The 14,996-nt window shown below is 48.6% G+C and overlaps 1 protein-coding gene across 1 annotated transcript; it reads left to right on the plus strand.

Moving 5' to 3' along the window:
* Positions 1–8,361: 8,361 nt before the first annotated feature.
* LOC148120861 (schlafen family member 2-like) lies at positions 8,362–14,621 on the plus strand. Its single transcript, XM_087910204.1, has 2 exons — positions 8,362–8,663; positions 12,434–14,621. Exons 1-2 carry the CDS (start codon positions 8,614–8,616, stop codon positions 13,512–13,514), a joined length of 1,131 nt encoding a protein of 376 aa, XP_087766330.1. The 5' UTR covers positions 8,362–8,613; the 3' UTR covers positions 13,515–14,621.
* The last annotated feature ends 375 nt before the right edge of the window (positions 14,622–14,996 follow it).

The raw sequence follows: 14,996 nt of genomic DNA on the forward strand, positions 1-14,996 counted from the left end.
CTTTCACCTCCCTCTCCCATTTGGCGCCCAAAGCACACCCGCCCGGAAACTGGGAGGCCAAGAGGGAAGAGGCAGACTCCCAGCAGCCTGTGCGTGCTCCCGCACACAGGCACGCACAAAGCAATGAGAATATAAAAATGTAGATTCCAAAAATAAAAATGTATAAGAAATATAAAGTTGTAAGCCTAGGAGAATGAGAGCAGGCTGTCAGCTTTCTAAGCAGCTTAAGGATTAACTAATAACAGTGGATTACTGTGCTTTACATCCCATAGCTCTATATACAAGGCCGAAGCAGCTCTCTGCAAACGAAGAGCCTAACACCCCCACCCCCCACCCCCCATCCATCCTTAATTAACGAGGGATATGAGCTGAGTTAACTTCTAGGAGATAGATATATGACCTCTGGGTTGCCCCTTATCCCTGCTACGTGAAACTGGCAGCATCAAAGGGGAGAGCACAGGGCTTCAGTAAACACCACCTGGAAGTACCAAGGAAGACAATAGAGTCAGTACACACACTAGTTTAACTGAAAAGTGAAGACTGTAAAGTAAGGCAATCTGTATCTGAGTTTTACTTTGAGATTGTAAGAATTCCTTTGTTCAGACCTAATGCTTGACGCCCCTACTATAAGAAGGTAGATCCAGAACAGCCTTTGGCACAGCCTTACAAAATCCATCTCTGGTGTGGTCTCAGCTGGCTGATAAACTTTTTGTGCCCTATGGAGATTTTTATTTTAATTCTTTATTTTTTTCCTGGAATAAAATCTGCTTCTGTTTTTTTAGATTTGGTGGTCTGCCCCCATGTTCACACACCTGCCTGGACCCAACATTCGCAATCAGAGATTTGCCACTGTGTCAGAGCGCTGAAGATCACACACAGGTTACTGCGAGGAGCTGACATCCTTGCTATGTGGCATCTTCTGAGTAGGGAGAAGATAAGAGGTCACAAATTCTTCAACGTTTGAGTTCATTGGTGATCACTAACTGAGTTCAATCAGTACTAATGATCTTGCTGTAAACTGCAAAGAGAAACTCTTCAAACTGATATCAGAAGGGGACCTATTTAGGTGGAAGGAACTGATCAGTGGCAGAAGGAAAACATACCAGGCGTCCCTGTAAGCAAGAGAAAGGAAAACAGGAAATAACCACGAGGGCTGAGCAATGTCCTGGTCCTGGGATGTGTGTGATCTTCACCACATCCTTCCTGCATCCCCTCCTGTACTTAGTAACCCTTCCTGCAGGCTGTCGGGAAAAGAAAAGGCCACCGTGTGGTCTAGTCTGACAAAATGCTCATGTGAGTTCTTGCTGTATCACCTGAGTGGCTCTCCATTCCTCCAAAATCAGGCTGTCTTGAAAATCCAACTTTAAGGTTAAAAGAAGCAAAATTCATATAAAGAGACTTGTTTAACTGTTGACCTCTCTCCATTGAGGTTGGCCAAGATATTCAGCATAATGAAAACCTGCTTTAATTCTTATTTTCCTCTTTCCTTTTTTTCCTTCCTTCCATCCTCTTTCATTCCCCCCTCCCTCCCTCCCTTCCTGTATTGTGTTGTTCTGTGGCTGAGTCCTCTACAGCATTGAACTCTCCCTTGCCTATGGCTTTTAAGGCCTTCATGAAGTAAAGTGCTAACCCACCACCCTCTTTCCATATGGAACTTTATTGTAGACAGTAGAAAGTGTTAATGTACAGTGTTACATTATATTCACTGGAAAACCTCATCAAGAGATCAGTTTGCTTTGGGTAAATCTACATGTATTTGCAACATAATTGCGGAAACTCCAAGAAATGATTAGCAATCCAGGAGTTGTAAACCTAACCTTAAATGTTTTTTAAAAACTTAAAAAGCTGACAATGTGCAGTGTTGGGAAATGAGTCCAGCAGGTGCACCTGTGGACCTGTGCACCCGGACACAAGTTTGGGGTTGCTGAATCAAGTAAGGTTCAAGGTGTCAGGCACCATCTCCTACTGAGGACTGAGCGGCTCAGGAGCATGGCAGTGATGGAAAACACTAGAAGACAGCAGGATGCATGGGGCATCGCTTCAGTGAGTCCAGGAGTGAGGCAGATGAGACAAAACCACATAGCTCTGTGGTATAATATGATTGTATGCCTGAAGTTGGTGGTGGAGAGAGACCTACGTCCGGGTCCTGAGGACTCCTCCCTCCCTCTCCAGCCTCTTACTGCTCTCTCAGTCTCTTCTCTCTGGACCTCAGCAGTAGCTGACTCTGCTCTCCTCTGCTCTCCTCAGCCCCTCACCTCTGCTGTAGTTGTCTCTGCTCTCCTCTGCCCTGCACCTCACCTCTGCAGTAACCTGTCTCTGCTCTCCTCTGCCCTGCCCCTCAGCTCTTACACACTGGGTCAAGGTCCCCAGGTGCAGGCAGAGATGGGGAGCGAGGAGAAGGAGGAAGGCAGAGGGGAGAAGAGGAAGGGAGGAAATGTTTTCTTCTGTGCACAGATTCCTTTTAGCAAAGCAGCTGCTACACTTTCTGTGTCTGCGCTGATACCTTAAAGACAGCAATCTTTTTTTCTTTTATTGATTCTTCGTGGATTTCTCGTCACGATCTGATCCCACTTATCTCTTCATTCCATTGCATCCTCCCTCTGCTGTTGCAACTTCCGCCCGAACCAAACCAAATGTAAAGTATAATCCGACCTGTTAGGAAAAAATTCTAAGATTTTTGTGTTCCACCTGCACACAAAAATCCAATTAAAATAGATTAAACCAATTTAAAACATCCATGTTTTATTTAGTGCAGCGCTCTCGGGTGACCAAGAGCATGGCAGGGGAGACAGAAAAGCGAGGAGCACATGCAAACCTGGGGCCACGTGGCCCTCCTCTGGGAGCCCACTTAAATACCCTGTGGGAATGGTCCTGACCCTCCACCCCAGGAGGGGTCAGGACCTGGCATGCTAGGATTTGGAGTCCAGACCAAATCAACTCGCAGGCCAGGGGGCTGGGATGGATGCCAGGGACTGGGGTTATGCTCCCAACTTAACACAAACTAATGAACAAAATTAGAGGGAGAGAGAGAGAGAGAGAGAGAGAGAGAGAGAGAGAGAGAGAGAGACTCTTGTAATGGAAGCTGTAGTGTGGCCCGTTGGGTCCCACAGTTTACCCGTTACTCCATTCATCTTTACATTCAAGAGTTCATTGCCATGAGTCATTGGTCTGGCTCAAGGTCTCTGGCTTGTGCTACCCCAATGTAAAGAACTCTCGCTGGGGCTCCTCTTGGATATCCTGTTACTGTCCTGTGTCATGGAGATCCTGCTGTCTTGATCGGTAGGTTCATTCCTTCACATGCTCCAACACTTCCTAGATGAGGGGGATGTGAGGAATCCAGTAATAGAATATAGAAACAAAGGGTCCAGGAATATAGAAATATAAAGCTGGAAGCCCAAACACATTTTGGAAGGAAAAAAATAATAAAGACGGCAGCCACTGTTAACCTTTACCAAACACTTCCTTTTTTAAGGGCAGACATCCTGGCAGCCACTGTGGACAGAGGGAAACTTTTACCAATTGTCTCCTGCCTCCCAGCTTCCCTGCTAGGCAGGTATTGCGGACAAAGGTTAGCTTCTACCTGTTGCCTCTATGGGACCCTCTGCTTGTGTTCCCTTAATTTTTAACAGTCCCCTATGCGACTCTACTCTCTGCCTTGCATTCTTTCAGGGACAGCGAAAAGCAGATGTGACAGCCATAGGCTTTTGCAACCATCCCAAGCTAACATTCTAATGTCCTATAACCAAAAGTTGTAAAACTTAATAGGTAATGTGACTTTAAGCCTGACCTCAAGGCTGTAAAAGCTCTTTGACCCACACCTGGTGCTTGATTTTACCATGAGAGAGGCCCAAACCAGCTCCCGTTGCCCCAGTTCCAGAAGCCTGATCTCTGGCTGTGGTCACAGCTGTAGCTGACAAGCTTTCTGTGCCCCATGGTGATTTTTTTTCTTTTTCTGGGATGAAGCTTGCTTGTGGTTTAATAGAATTTAGTGGTTGGTCCCACCACCATTGTGTGATCCCGGACCCAACAGATGTTGAGCTGGGTCAACTCATATCCCTGGATCTGAGCGTAGGTTGTAGCTGGATGGGCCAGCCTGCCAGCTTTCCAGTATAGTCTCTAGTGCCTTGGCAAGCTCACTCAGCCTGCAGCAGGGGTGGAGCCAGCTCACCTATTCCCATGTCCTCAGACCCCGGTCACCCACACTCATACCACCAGGAACAGCTATACTGTTTCTCCCAGGACAGAAGCAGGCTCCAGTATCCTGGTTGCTGTGGGGGCATATGAGGTGGGGGCAGAGTCAGCTCTCTTGCTCTCATGCCTTCAGGACCAACTAGCCTGGACCCCGCCCCCACAACAGGGTTGGCTCTAGTGTGCTGCCCAGGCAGGCTGCAGGGCCCAGTCTCCTGTGTGCTGCAGCTGGTGAGGGGCAGGGCTAGCTCTCACTCTTGTGACCCTGGCTCCAGCTCTGTCACCTGCCACAGGTGGTAACAGGCAAGTGGGAAGGAGGGGAGGCATCTTTCTCCCACCCACGCCACCACATGGCAGACAAGGAATGGTGGGGTAGGCTGTTCTGCTCTCAAGCCTTCAGGGTCAGTTTAGCTATGTCCCTGACCACAGGTCAGCTCTAGTGTCCTGCCCAGCAGAGGTGTACCGCTGTAGTGAGGGGTGGGGCCAGCTTTCCTGAATGGGGGACTACCATGAGGGGACCAGCTCTCCTGCTTCATTATCCAGATAGGGGCAGGGACTTCTATCCCAGTGTGGGACTGGCTCAGCACAGCCTGGTTCCATGACCCCCTGTGCTAACTTGGGCCATGGACACCATCACAGATTCCAGCTGCAGTAGAGGCTCCAGAACCAGACATGGTCCTCTTAAGCCCAAATTTGCAACGTCCCTAGAAAAACCAACAAGGAGACTGACTTTCATGTGTAAAAGCAAAGAACCTTTATTTTAAGCAAGTCTGCAAACTCAGTCTCTCAGCATGTCCAACGTATTGGAATAAACGGAGAGCCCTGAGTTCAGTTAGAATTGGGTTTTTATAGTAGTAAAGGTGGGGGTGTGGGGTTTCTGAGGTTCAGGATCCCTTATTGGCTGACATTTGTCTAGGGTATGTTGGCAGGTGGGCCTATCTACAGTGGTTGGAATGTTAGGCATTTCCTTTGGATGGTCTGTTTGTGGGTGGTGCTGGGGTAATATCAGTTGGTGGTTCTTCCTGTAGCCAGGTATACTACCTCAGGGTAAACTACTGAGACTCAGGCCTCCATTTAAATTTATTAATGGCCTAGTCCTACTCTGGCAGGTGATAATGGTTGGAAGTAAAGAACTTCCTTTGGGTGACCTGCCCATACTTATCTTATCATGGCTGGCTCCCACAGCCCTTGGCAGAGTCTAGGGTACAGATTTCACCATGGCCTCAGTGGCAGCCTAGGCCACCTACCAGGGTCAGTGTGGCTCTGGTGGTAGCATGACCTTCAGGCACCAACGTGGTCTCAGGTTGCTGATCAGACCATGTCACCATGGCTCTGGGAGACAGCACAGGCCACTCAGATCAGCATGGCCTTGGCAACAGCATGGCCCTCAGACACTCTCATGGTCACAGGTTGTAGTTCAGACCCTAGGCATCTGTGTAGTCTCTGGTGGCAACATGGGCCACAGACATCAATGCAGACCCCAGCTCTGATAGGCCACAGCCATCAATACAGGCCCCAGCTCTGATAGGCCACAGCCGTCAATACAGACCCCAGCTCTGATAGGCCACAGCCATCAATACAGACCCCAGCTCTGATAGGCCACAGACATCAATACAGGCCCCAGCTCTGATAGGCCACAGCCATCAATACAGACCCCAGCTCTGATAGGCCACAGACATCAATACAGACCCCAGCTCTGATAGGCCACAGACTCAGAAACAGTCCTCGGCAGCAGCCTGGCACAGATTTCACCATGATCCCAAGTGGCAGGGCAGACCATGTGTATCAGCATTGTTAGGATTATGCCTGCCTTTCCAGTTACCTGGCAGGATGAACCCAGACAGTACCCTGTCCATTTAAGAGACAAGCTCCACCCACTCCCAACTCTTCCCTCTTTGCCTTCACCCAAAGGAAGTTCTTTACTTCCAACCATTATCACCTGCCAGAGTAGGACTAGGCCTTTAATAAATTTAAATGGAGGCCTGAGTCTCAGTAGTTTACCCTGAAGCGATACCCGGATGCAGGAAGAACCACAAACTGATATTACCCCAGCACCACCCAAAAGAGGTCTGGGCCCTCTTTTCTCTCTCCCTTCTGTTCTTCTGAAGAGGCAGCTCTCTGTCTCTCCCCTGCCCCTTCTCCTCCTTTCCTTTTTTTCTTCTCTCTCTCTCTCTCTCTCTCTCTCTCCCCGGTCCTTCCTTCCTTCCCTCCCCTCTACATCCCCCTTTACATCCAATCTCTGTCCCTATGACATTATCTGTGTCCTGTCTGCAGTCTCCCATCCTCAGGGGGACCTGCCAGTGTCACCTGCACTATAAATTTTTCAAGCATGACTCCCATGGCAGCAAGGCCCTGGGACACCAACATAGCCCCAGGTGTCAGCTTAGACCCCTGGTATGTCCTTCAATGGTGTCAGGATTTGCGGATATTACCACAGACCCGGGCTATGGCAGGGCCATGGACCCAGACAGAGGCCCTGGTCTGGATGATACCATGGCCCCAGGTAAAAGAACCGACCACTCAAATAGGCTTGGCCGGGTAGCAAAAACAGCACACAGGCACCAGCGAGGTCACAGGTTGTAGCCTAGACTCTGGACAGCTGTGTGGCCTTTGGTGGCATCATGGGCCCATGACATTAACACAGACACTGGCTGTGGTAGGACCACGAACCCAGACATGGTCTCCATCAGGGCGTTCTGTGTTCTACAGTTTGCCGCCGTCCTAATCTGAAGTCTTCCACGCCCCGAACTTTGGAGTTGAATTTCTTTTTGCTGACTTTGGACCTGAACCTGGGCTCCTGGAGGAGAAGCTAGGAGGAAGGAGGAGAGAGAAGAGTAGAGGGAAGGAGAGGAGGAGAAGGCTTCACTGGAGAGTCTGCAGGTGCAGGGACCACAGGCACTGGAATCCCTTTTACCAGCTGCCTCCTCTAGATGCTGCTCCTGCCTGGGCTGCCAGTTTTTACTCCCTCTTCCCTTCCTCCCAGTGCCCCCCTAAAGCACATGATCACTGACTTGTCCCACCCTCGTGCTGTAGGACTTGCCTAGGAAGGGGGAAGGTGCATTTGTGTCACAGGGCTCTGACTTGTTGTGGAGGAGGAGGGTGACTCACTGGACTGATTTCACTAACTAGTTCCCTTTAGCTACTTCCTCCCCCCCACCTCCTGACACCTCCCCCCCACCCCCCACCCCCACCCCCCCACCCCCCCACCCCACCCCCGCACAGAGGGGGTTTCCGTCTCTGCCCACTCTTTCCTCACACTTTGTATATGGTTTCTTCTTCATTGTTTCCTGCCAACCTGAGAAACCCCCAGCATCCTGTTACTTCTTAAATTAAAGATTAAAGAAAAGATTCTTAAGTCTGTGAAACGGTTTCCTCAGATCTGGCCTGGTGATGACAGGAGATGAAGCTCAGTCCACCTGGATGACCCCTGGTTCTGGACCACTAGGGTGGAGGGACAGTGGGATCTGGACTGCACAGCTTCTAACCAGCAGTAGAGTCAGGAATGGGGTTTGGGTGGTGCTCCCCAGACAAAGCAATTCACAGCAGAGGCCTGGTCGTCGTCCACCCCTCCCCCCACCTTTGCGCGAGCTGAACATTTCCAGGGCTCCTGTCTAAGGTTGCTGTTTCTTAGGGAAAAGCAAATGAGAGAGGGTGACAGTGGGCAGAGCATGAGCAATGTGCGTTATGAAAATGTACAGGATCCCGAATATTTTGCACAGTTCATATGCGCTCAAAACCAGAATCAGTTTCCGGGGGCCAGTTTTCCATGCACTAACTTTGGGAAGTTTTATTATACCAAAGTGGCAGGAGGGGTGATCACTTTAGAGTAGTCCTGGGAATCCCAAAAAACTCATCTTCCCAGAGGGCTCTAGGATCCCAGGGAAAGAAGAGGGGTCTCACCCATTTGCATTTCTGGTGGAGCAGTGTATTGAAAGTCTTAAACTCTGGGCTGAAGTGGCTTCGGGGGTATTAACAGGGACACTTGCTCTTTTGAACAAAGGGACAGGCCTGATGCTCTGGGAAATCCAGGTGCGGTTGGCTGTGTATGAAAAGGTTGGTTTTCTCAGCTGTGAGCCTGTGTTTCGTTCTGAGCAATAGAAAACGTCTTGGGCGTCTGCCAGCTGGCTTTTAGCCAGCGACTCAGCGACGGAGGGTGGAAACTACTAAAGGACAAGTACTCGCTTGCAGTTCTCTAGTTTCCCTTAGGACACCAGGCAGGCAGCTTATGAGGCGGCAGCAAGCTCCGCAAAGATCAGGGGGAGCAAAGGACTAGGTTAGGCTTGGAGGAGGGGACACAACCTGAGCTGTACCTAGGACTGGCCAAGTGACATAGCCCACCCTGGAAGACCTCGCAGTGGAGAGGGTCTTTCTCAGGTGACTCTAGACTGCCTCATCATACACACAAGGGGCTGACTGGAAGAAGATATGGGCCCCCGACTTCAAACAACTCAGCAAGGCAACTGCAGAACTCATGGGTAAGTGACCACTTCATTAGAGCCCACTCAAGCCCCAACCCTAAAGGGGTTATGCCCTTTCCTTCCGTCCCTTTCAGCCCGGGTGCAGTCTAGTGGCTCTGGGATCATATGGGGGTCGTCAGTACAGTCATTGTCTATCAGGGGACCCTTGTTTGTTTCTGTTCCTACTTGGACTATTGGCTTTTGGAGATTTCATAGCTCATTTTGACAAAGTACAGGCTGTGGAGGACTTGGGTGAGCTGTGGGTGAGGCAAATGCCTTTGTCTGCTTAGGGTGGAGGGAGGGCTTAAGCTCAGGCTCTGCTGTGTGTGAGCCAGAACTAGTGAGGCAGACAGCAGAGGGTGTGGGTGGTCTCCAGAGCCTCTGGAGCCTTCCTTGTTCTCTTGGAGATCTGACCCTGTGGGGAGTTGGGTAACTTTGTCCAGCAGGCAGGCAGGAACTGCATTCTAGGTGAAGAAAGAAGGAAGTACACTAGAGCCAGAGAAGCTTACACTGCTCTCCTAAACCAAAGGCAGAGCACCTTAGAGGAACCCAAAGAGGGCTCCAGGTCTCACTGTTCTCCAGAGGCAGCTCCTGCTCCTGTCCTAGGGGATTTTCCTGCCAGTCTGCAGTGCTGGCATCAGAATGCCACATTCTTCCCCGCTGAAGACAGCTAACAAGACACCTTAAATCCCAAGTCAAAGTCTCAGGGAATTTTCTCCAGTGCACAACACAATTTGGGAGTGGATTTAGGGTTGGAGAATCTGATTTGTAAACCACAGCTAAAGCTCCCGGGAGGTTAATGAATTTACATGCCTGGATTTGTGGTTCACCTGTCCTGTTTGTTTCTGAAGGATTGAGTCCCAGATACATGCCGAAAAGAAGTGAATTTTGAACCATTGAAAATTTACTATAGTCACAGATTTAGAAGTGAGATGGTCAGTGTCCCAGGCTAGCCCAGAACACCTTTAAATATGACTGTACTGTCTCCCCCTTGAGGTCCAAATTTCCTGGGGATGTGAGAATTGTGCTTTGGGACTTGGGTGTGAGATGAGACTCTGTCTCCTTTCCATATGGAGAGCGAACCATGGGTGCTGGCTTAGGACTGGGCCTGACAAGGAGACACTGGACAGGAGGGGCTGGGAAGGAATGAGGAACTGACTGCTCAGCAGTGCAAAGAACAGGGTGGAGTCAGGACTATTGACTGGGCAGAAACGAAACTGTTCTTTTCTCAGAAATGAAACTGCTCCCTTCTGTAGGTACACAGGTTCCCCATTTTTCCGAGGCGCTATGCAGGGCTGTTCTGCTTCCAGGTTCCACTGCATCAGCTTGAGGGTGTAGCATAGAACTGCCCTCTCTTGTTATGTTAATTTCACCTAAGGCCCAAGGGTGTAGCTTAGAGAGAACTCTCCCTCTACTGTCATGGTAATTCCACCTGCAAGCAAGGTTCTCGTCCACAGGCAAGGTTCCCGGGTCAGCTTTTCTCTGAGCCTGAACACGCCCACCTGGCTTCCTCTTTTCTCTGTTCAGCTCCTCTCCGACCTTGGGTGCGGCCCCCTGACTTTTCTCTTTCCTTGTTCCTGATGGGGGGCTGGTGTCTTTCTGGCCCACAGTATATATACCCGACTTATGCTTAATAAAGCTGCCATTTGCCACTTGCTCCTTGGCAGATGAGCCCGGTCTCTTTGTGTGTGTGTCATGTGTTCAAACCCTTAGGACAGCCGTCCGTTCTCGTGGGCTCGAGTCAGGAAAAGCGCGCGCCTGATTCGAGGTTCGGGTGTCCACAGAAAAGTGCGGAAGCTTACACCCTTCTCAGCAGTACAGGCTGCTTTAGTTCCTGTTTATGATGGTTGTTGTTTTGCTGTAGTATTTTAGAGGGGAAGGAGGCAGACAAGGTCTGGATGTGTGGCCCAGGCTGACTGTGATTCCCTGTTCATTTTCTCCATGTCTCAAGCTCACAGTACCCACATCAGCCTCACAGGGTCAGCACCATGCTAGGCTCCTTGCAGCCTTTTGGGTGGAGATGAAGAACTTTTACAAGGTGTTAGGGAAAATGTGCTCACCTCTGGGCGCCTCAGTCACACCGGTTCCCTCTTTCTGTGATTTTATTACCAACATGCAATTGTGACAGAGTAAGGTATCTGAATGCCATTCTCTTTGCTTCCAAAGGTAGCTGACTAGATACCCTGAACCCCAAGTTCCCTTCTGAGAGAATTTCCTCAGAGACAGTGCTATAATTTGAGAAGGAACTACCTGGTTAATTAGACCCAGGGGTCCCCCTCTTTGTCTGCCAACACTGGGATGCTAGGCACAGGCAGTCAATTTCAGCTTTTCAGGTGGGTGCTGGCAATCCAAACTCAGGTCCTCAAACTTATAAAACAAGCCCTTTATCTACAGAGTCACCTGCCGAGTCAGAGGCTACATGCTGGGGTTGAGCATGAGGGCCTGCCCAGCTAATCAGTAGACAGGCAGGTGCCCTGGGAAGACTGGCAGAGCTAGCTACTTCTTAACTGACCTATTTTCAGCCAAACATCACAAGGCTTATGAAAAACAGGAAATTATGGCTAATGCTATAAAACTCTAGGATAACTTTGAAGCCATTTCTGACTACTTTGAGGCCATTTCTGAGGCCTCTCAGCCTTAGTGCTTTCCCCCTTCCCCTGGGAGCCTAACTACACATGCACGTCCTGGAATATTGGAGACTCTCCCATCTCACAGTGTCCCTGTGGGTGTTCTCCAAATAGAACTCTGCTCCTAGAATTAGGACAAGAAAACCCACAGATTTCCACAGATGTTTTGATTCAGTCCTGGGAAAGGGGCCAAAATAACCCTCAGATGTTCCCTCTTACCTCACCTGATCTGGCAACCACCCTCCAGCCCTGGCCCAGACCAATTATTGTTAATAGTCCTTTGAATAAGCCAATCCTAATAGTTGAAGAACAACTGCTGAGTTTCCGCCGCCCTTGTTTCTATGGCTTTTTACTTTAAAAATAGCTTGCGATAATCATTTGGGGTCTTTTGGCTTCTCAAATGCTGAAGGACCCTGTCGCGACAGAATTAATTAAATCGTCTTGCTTTTACATCAACTGTGGTATGAGCATGGTCTCTTGGGGCAACTCCTCCTTGGTAATTGGACTTCAGGGTCCAACAATGCAAAAGCAGTGTGTAAATGGGCAGAATCGCCTTCTGAGAGAGGCAAGACCCTAGAGTGTAGACAAAGTCGTTCAGAGACTTGAGGTGATGTCGACTTGTAGAGAATGAGATTAGAACTTTTCTCACACCACATTACATAAGCCAAATACAAAATGCATTAAACATATCAATGTAAGATCAGAAAAGAAAGGTAAGAAATAGAAAAACTACTAGTGCATGCACATGGCACAGAAGACAAGCATGCAGTCAAAACGCCAGCAGCCATAAAATAAGTCTAAAAAAATGTGTAACTAAAGCCTTCGTTACACAAGAGACAAAAACCACACAGATTCCAATGAGGGTTTACTTAGAGGAGACTGAATACAGTATTGTTGACTGGAAAAGAGGTAAGTGAAAGTTAAACTAGAATTGAAAATTCAAAGGGCTTAACTATACTTGTAACATCACAAGTAAAAACCCAGTAGGCATATCAGCTTGCCTAATGATGCAAAACTCTGTAAAAAGAAAACCATTTCTCCATCCACGGAGTGACCAGTCATGTGGAACATGTGTACCCAAGGATGGTGCTGTTGGCCTCACAGTACAGAATTTGCTGTCTCCTGTTAGTCCTCCTTCTAAAGGCTCTGTCTATTTTACAGGAAGAAAATTCAGGTTGAAAATGCAAACTCTGCTGGGGACATGGCCATCACGGTTGATCTGGAAACAGACTACGCTAAGCTGGTTCTAAAGGTGGGAGCAATCACACTTGGGGAGAAGAATAGAAAGAAAATGAAGAACCAACCCCTCAGAAAACAGGAGAATGAAACCATCTCTCGAGCTGTGTGTGCCCTCCTGAACTCTGGAGGTGGGGTGATCAGGGCTAAAATTGAAAATGAAAATTTTAGCCTCCCCAGGGATGGAGTGGGAAGGGATTTGGAAGCCGCTCTTTGTAAATGTCTGCCGTTTGTGGGGAGGCATCTGGACTTCATGGAGCATGGAGGCTACTTTAATATCTTCGTGAAACCATGGAGTCTGGATGTCTTCGGGCTGCCAATTGGCACCCTGAGAACCAATTTGTACATTAGAAACGTTTCATCTTCGATTGAAGTGAATGCTGCTGCTGCTCTCGAGTTCCTCCAAGACCTGGAGGAAGTGGGAGGGAGATCCTGTGTCAGACCAGAGCCGCCTGCAAGCAGAGCCTGCCCTGGAGTAGAAGAAGAGAGCGACCTGGAGGACCTGGCTGCTGCGGTTTTTAACAAGACACAATTTCGGCACCAGGAAGACTTCCCCTTCACCAGATCCACCTATGTTGAAGTTACATTGCTTTCTGTGAAACAGCTGCGAAAATGCGTCAAAGAGCTCATCCCTCGAACTGTGTCCGCGTTTGCAAACACTGACGGGGGATATTTGTTCATTGGTCTGGATGGAAACAATCGGCAAATAATTGGTTTTGAAGCAGAGAAGAGCGATCTTGAGAATCTAGAGAGTGAAATAGAGAAGTGCATCAGACAGCTGCCTGTCACTCACTTCTGTGAGAAGCAGAAGAAGATACAGTACACATGTAAATTCATCCCAGTCCTCAGACAGGGAGCCGTGTGCTCATATGTGTGTGCACTCAGAGTGGAGAGATTCTGCTGTGCTGTGTTCGCTGCAGAGCCTGAGTCCTGGCACGTGGAAGACAAGAAACTGAAGAGGTTTACCTCAGAGGAATGGGTCAAGAGTCTGATGGATGGCAAGTAGGCCTCTGGCACCACTGGTGACTTCACGCATGCCCACTGGTCATGTGTTAGCTGAGGCTCTCAAGGAACACTTAGAGCCTGGAACAATGACATCCTTTGGGCCTTTCACAGCTGAAGGACTTCATGGCTACAAGAGGGCCAAGGCAGCAAGTCCCTGAAGCTGTGTTACTGGAGAGGACTCCCCAGCAGACGTCTACTGCTGGCCATGGACTTCAATTGAAAAGGAAATGCCTGGGGAGGGAAAAAGGAGGCGGTGGAAATTTTTAATAAATAAAGAAAGAAAGAAAAAGAAAAGGAAATGCCTTCATAAGATCAGGATTCTGCCAAGCCTCCCGCAGACGTTCTTTCTCTCTGTCTCTGTCTCTCTCTTTCTCTCTTTCTCTTCTCTTTCTTTCACCTTTTTTAACCCTTACCAATTCTTTGTGAATTGCACCCCAATTCCTCTCATCTCCCTTTCCCTCCATAAACACCGTCTGGCTTTTTAACCATCCTTGCAGAAGAGAAGGGTCTTGTTTCGAAAAGAAAATAGGGGGGGTAAATGCTGTGGGACAATGCTTCTGTCCACTGTAAAGATTTGTCATTCGTTTTGGTGTGGGCAGAGATATTGGGGGCTTAAAGGAAATCTCATACTGGCTCAGAACTGAGAGATAGATAGTTATTTATTTAGGGGAAAAACTTGCAAATTGGGATAATCTTCTTGAAGGGTAGATGGAGATCAGATCCAGAACAAACCTAAGGGAGCCATCGGGAACAAGGAGGTGGGGGGGGCAGAGAGAAGAGGAGGAGACTGGATGCACTTTGGCATCCTGGTAAATAATCTATGAGGCCATGCCCCAGGAGGCGGGTAAACCTTCCTGCAGCCCTTTGGTTTAGTGAAACACTGATTGACCAATAGCCAGGCAAGAAGTATGGGCGGGGCAACCAGACTAGGAGAATTCTGAGAAGAGGAAAGTCAGAGATGCATTCACCACCCAGACGCAGAAGAAGCAAGATGAGAATGCCTCATTGAGAACAGGTACCAAGCCATATGACTAAACATAGATAAGAATTTTGGGTTAATTTAAGTTGTAAGAGCTAGTTATTAATAAACCTGAACTAATAAGCCAAACCAGTTATAATTAATGTGTTTCATTGGGACTGAATGGCTATGGGACTGGGCAGGACAGAAATTTCTGTCTGCAGAAATTGATAAGGAAGGGTTAAGGCAGGGTGGAGAGGGAATCTAGGCTTTCTTCGTTGGAGGAATGGAAGAGGCAGGAAGTCCCCTGCTTCTCTGATCTCTCATGTTTTTACCCCAATATCTGACTGCTGGTTTTTACTGATGAGATTAGATTTATGCTTCAGTTTAGAGTTCATCTAAACCTTTCCCCACTTTGTTCTGCAAGGGATTTAGTGTATTTTAATACAGTTTCTTCAGTCTCAAGCCGGATCTCATGATATCATACTTACTGTAACATGATGAATATTGCCCAACAGGAAGTAG

The sequence above is a fragment of the Myodes glareolus genome, chromosome 9, assembly GCF_982192425.1.
Source record: "Myodes glareolus chromosome 9, mMyoGla1.1, whole genome shotgun sequence".
Taxonomy (NCBI): domain Eukaryota; kingdom Metazoa; phylum Chordata; class Mammalia; order Rodentia; family Cricetidae; genus Myodes; species Myodes glareolus.

Bases quoted from the DNA above. Each gene is read 5' to 3' on its own strand.
- LOC148120861 (XM_087910204.1), top strand. From the start codon at position 8,614: ATGGGCCCCCGACTTCAAACAACTCAGCAAGGCAACTGCAGAACTCAT. The intron at 8,664-12,433 runs GTAAGTGACCAC...TCTATTTTACAG, and splicing joins GGCAACTGCAGAACTCATGG to GAAGAAAATTCAGGTTGAAA.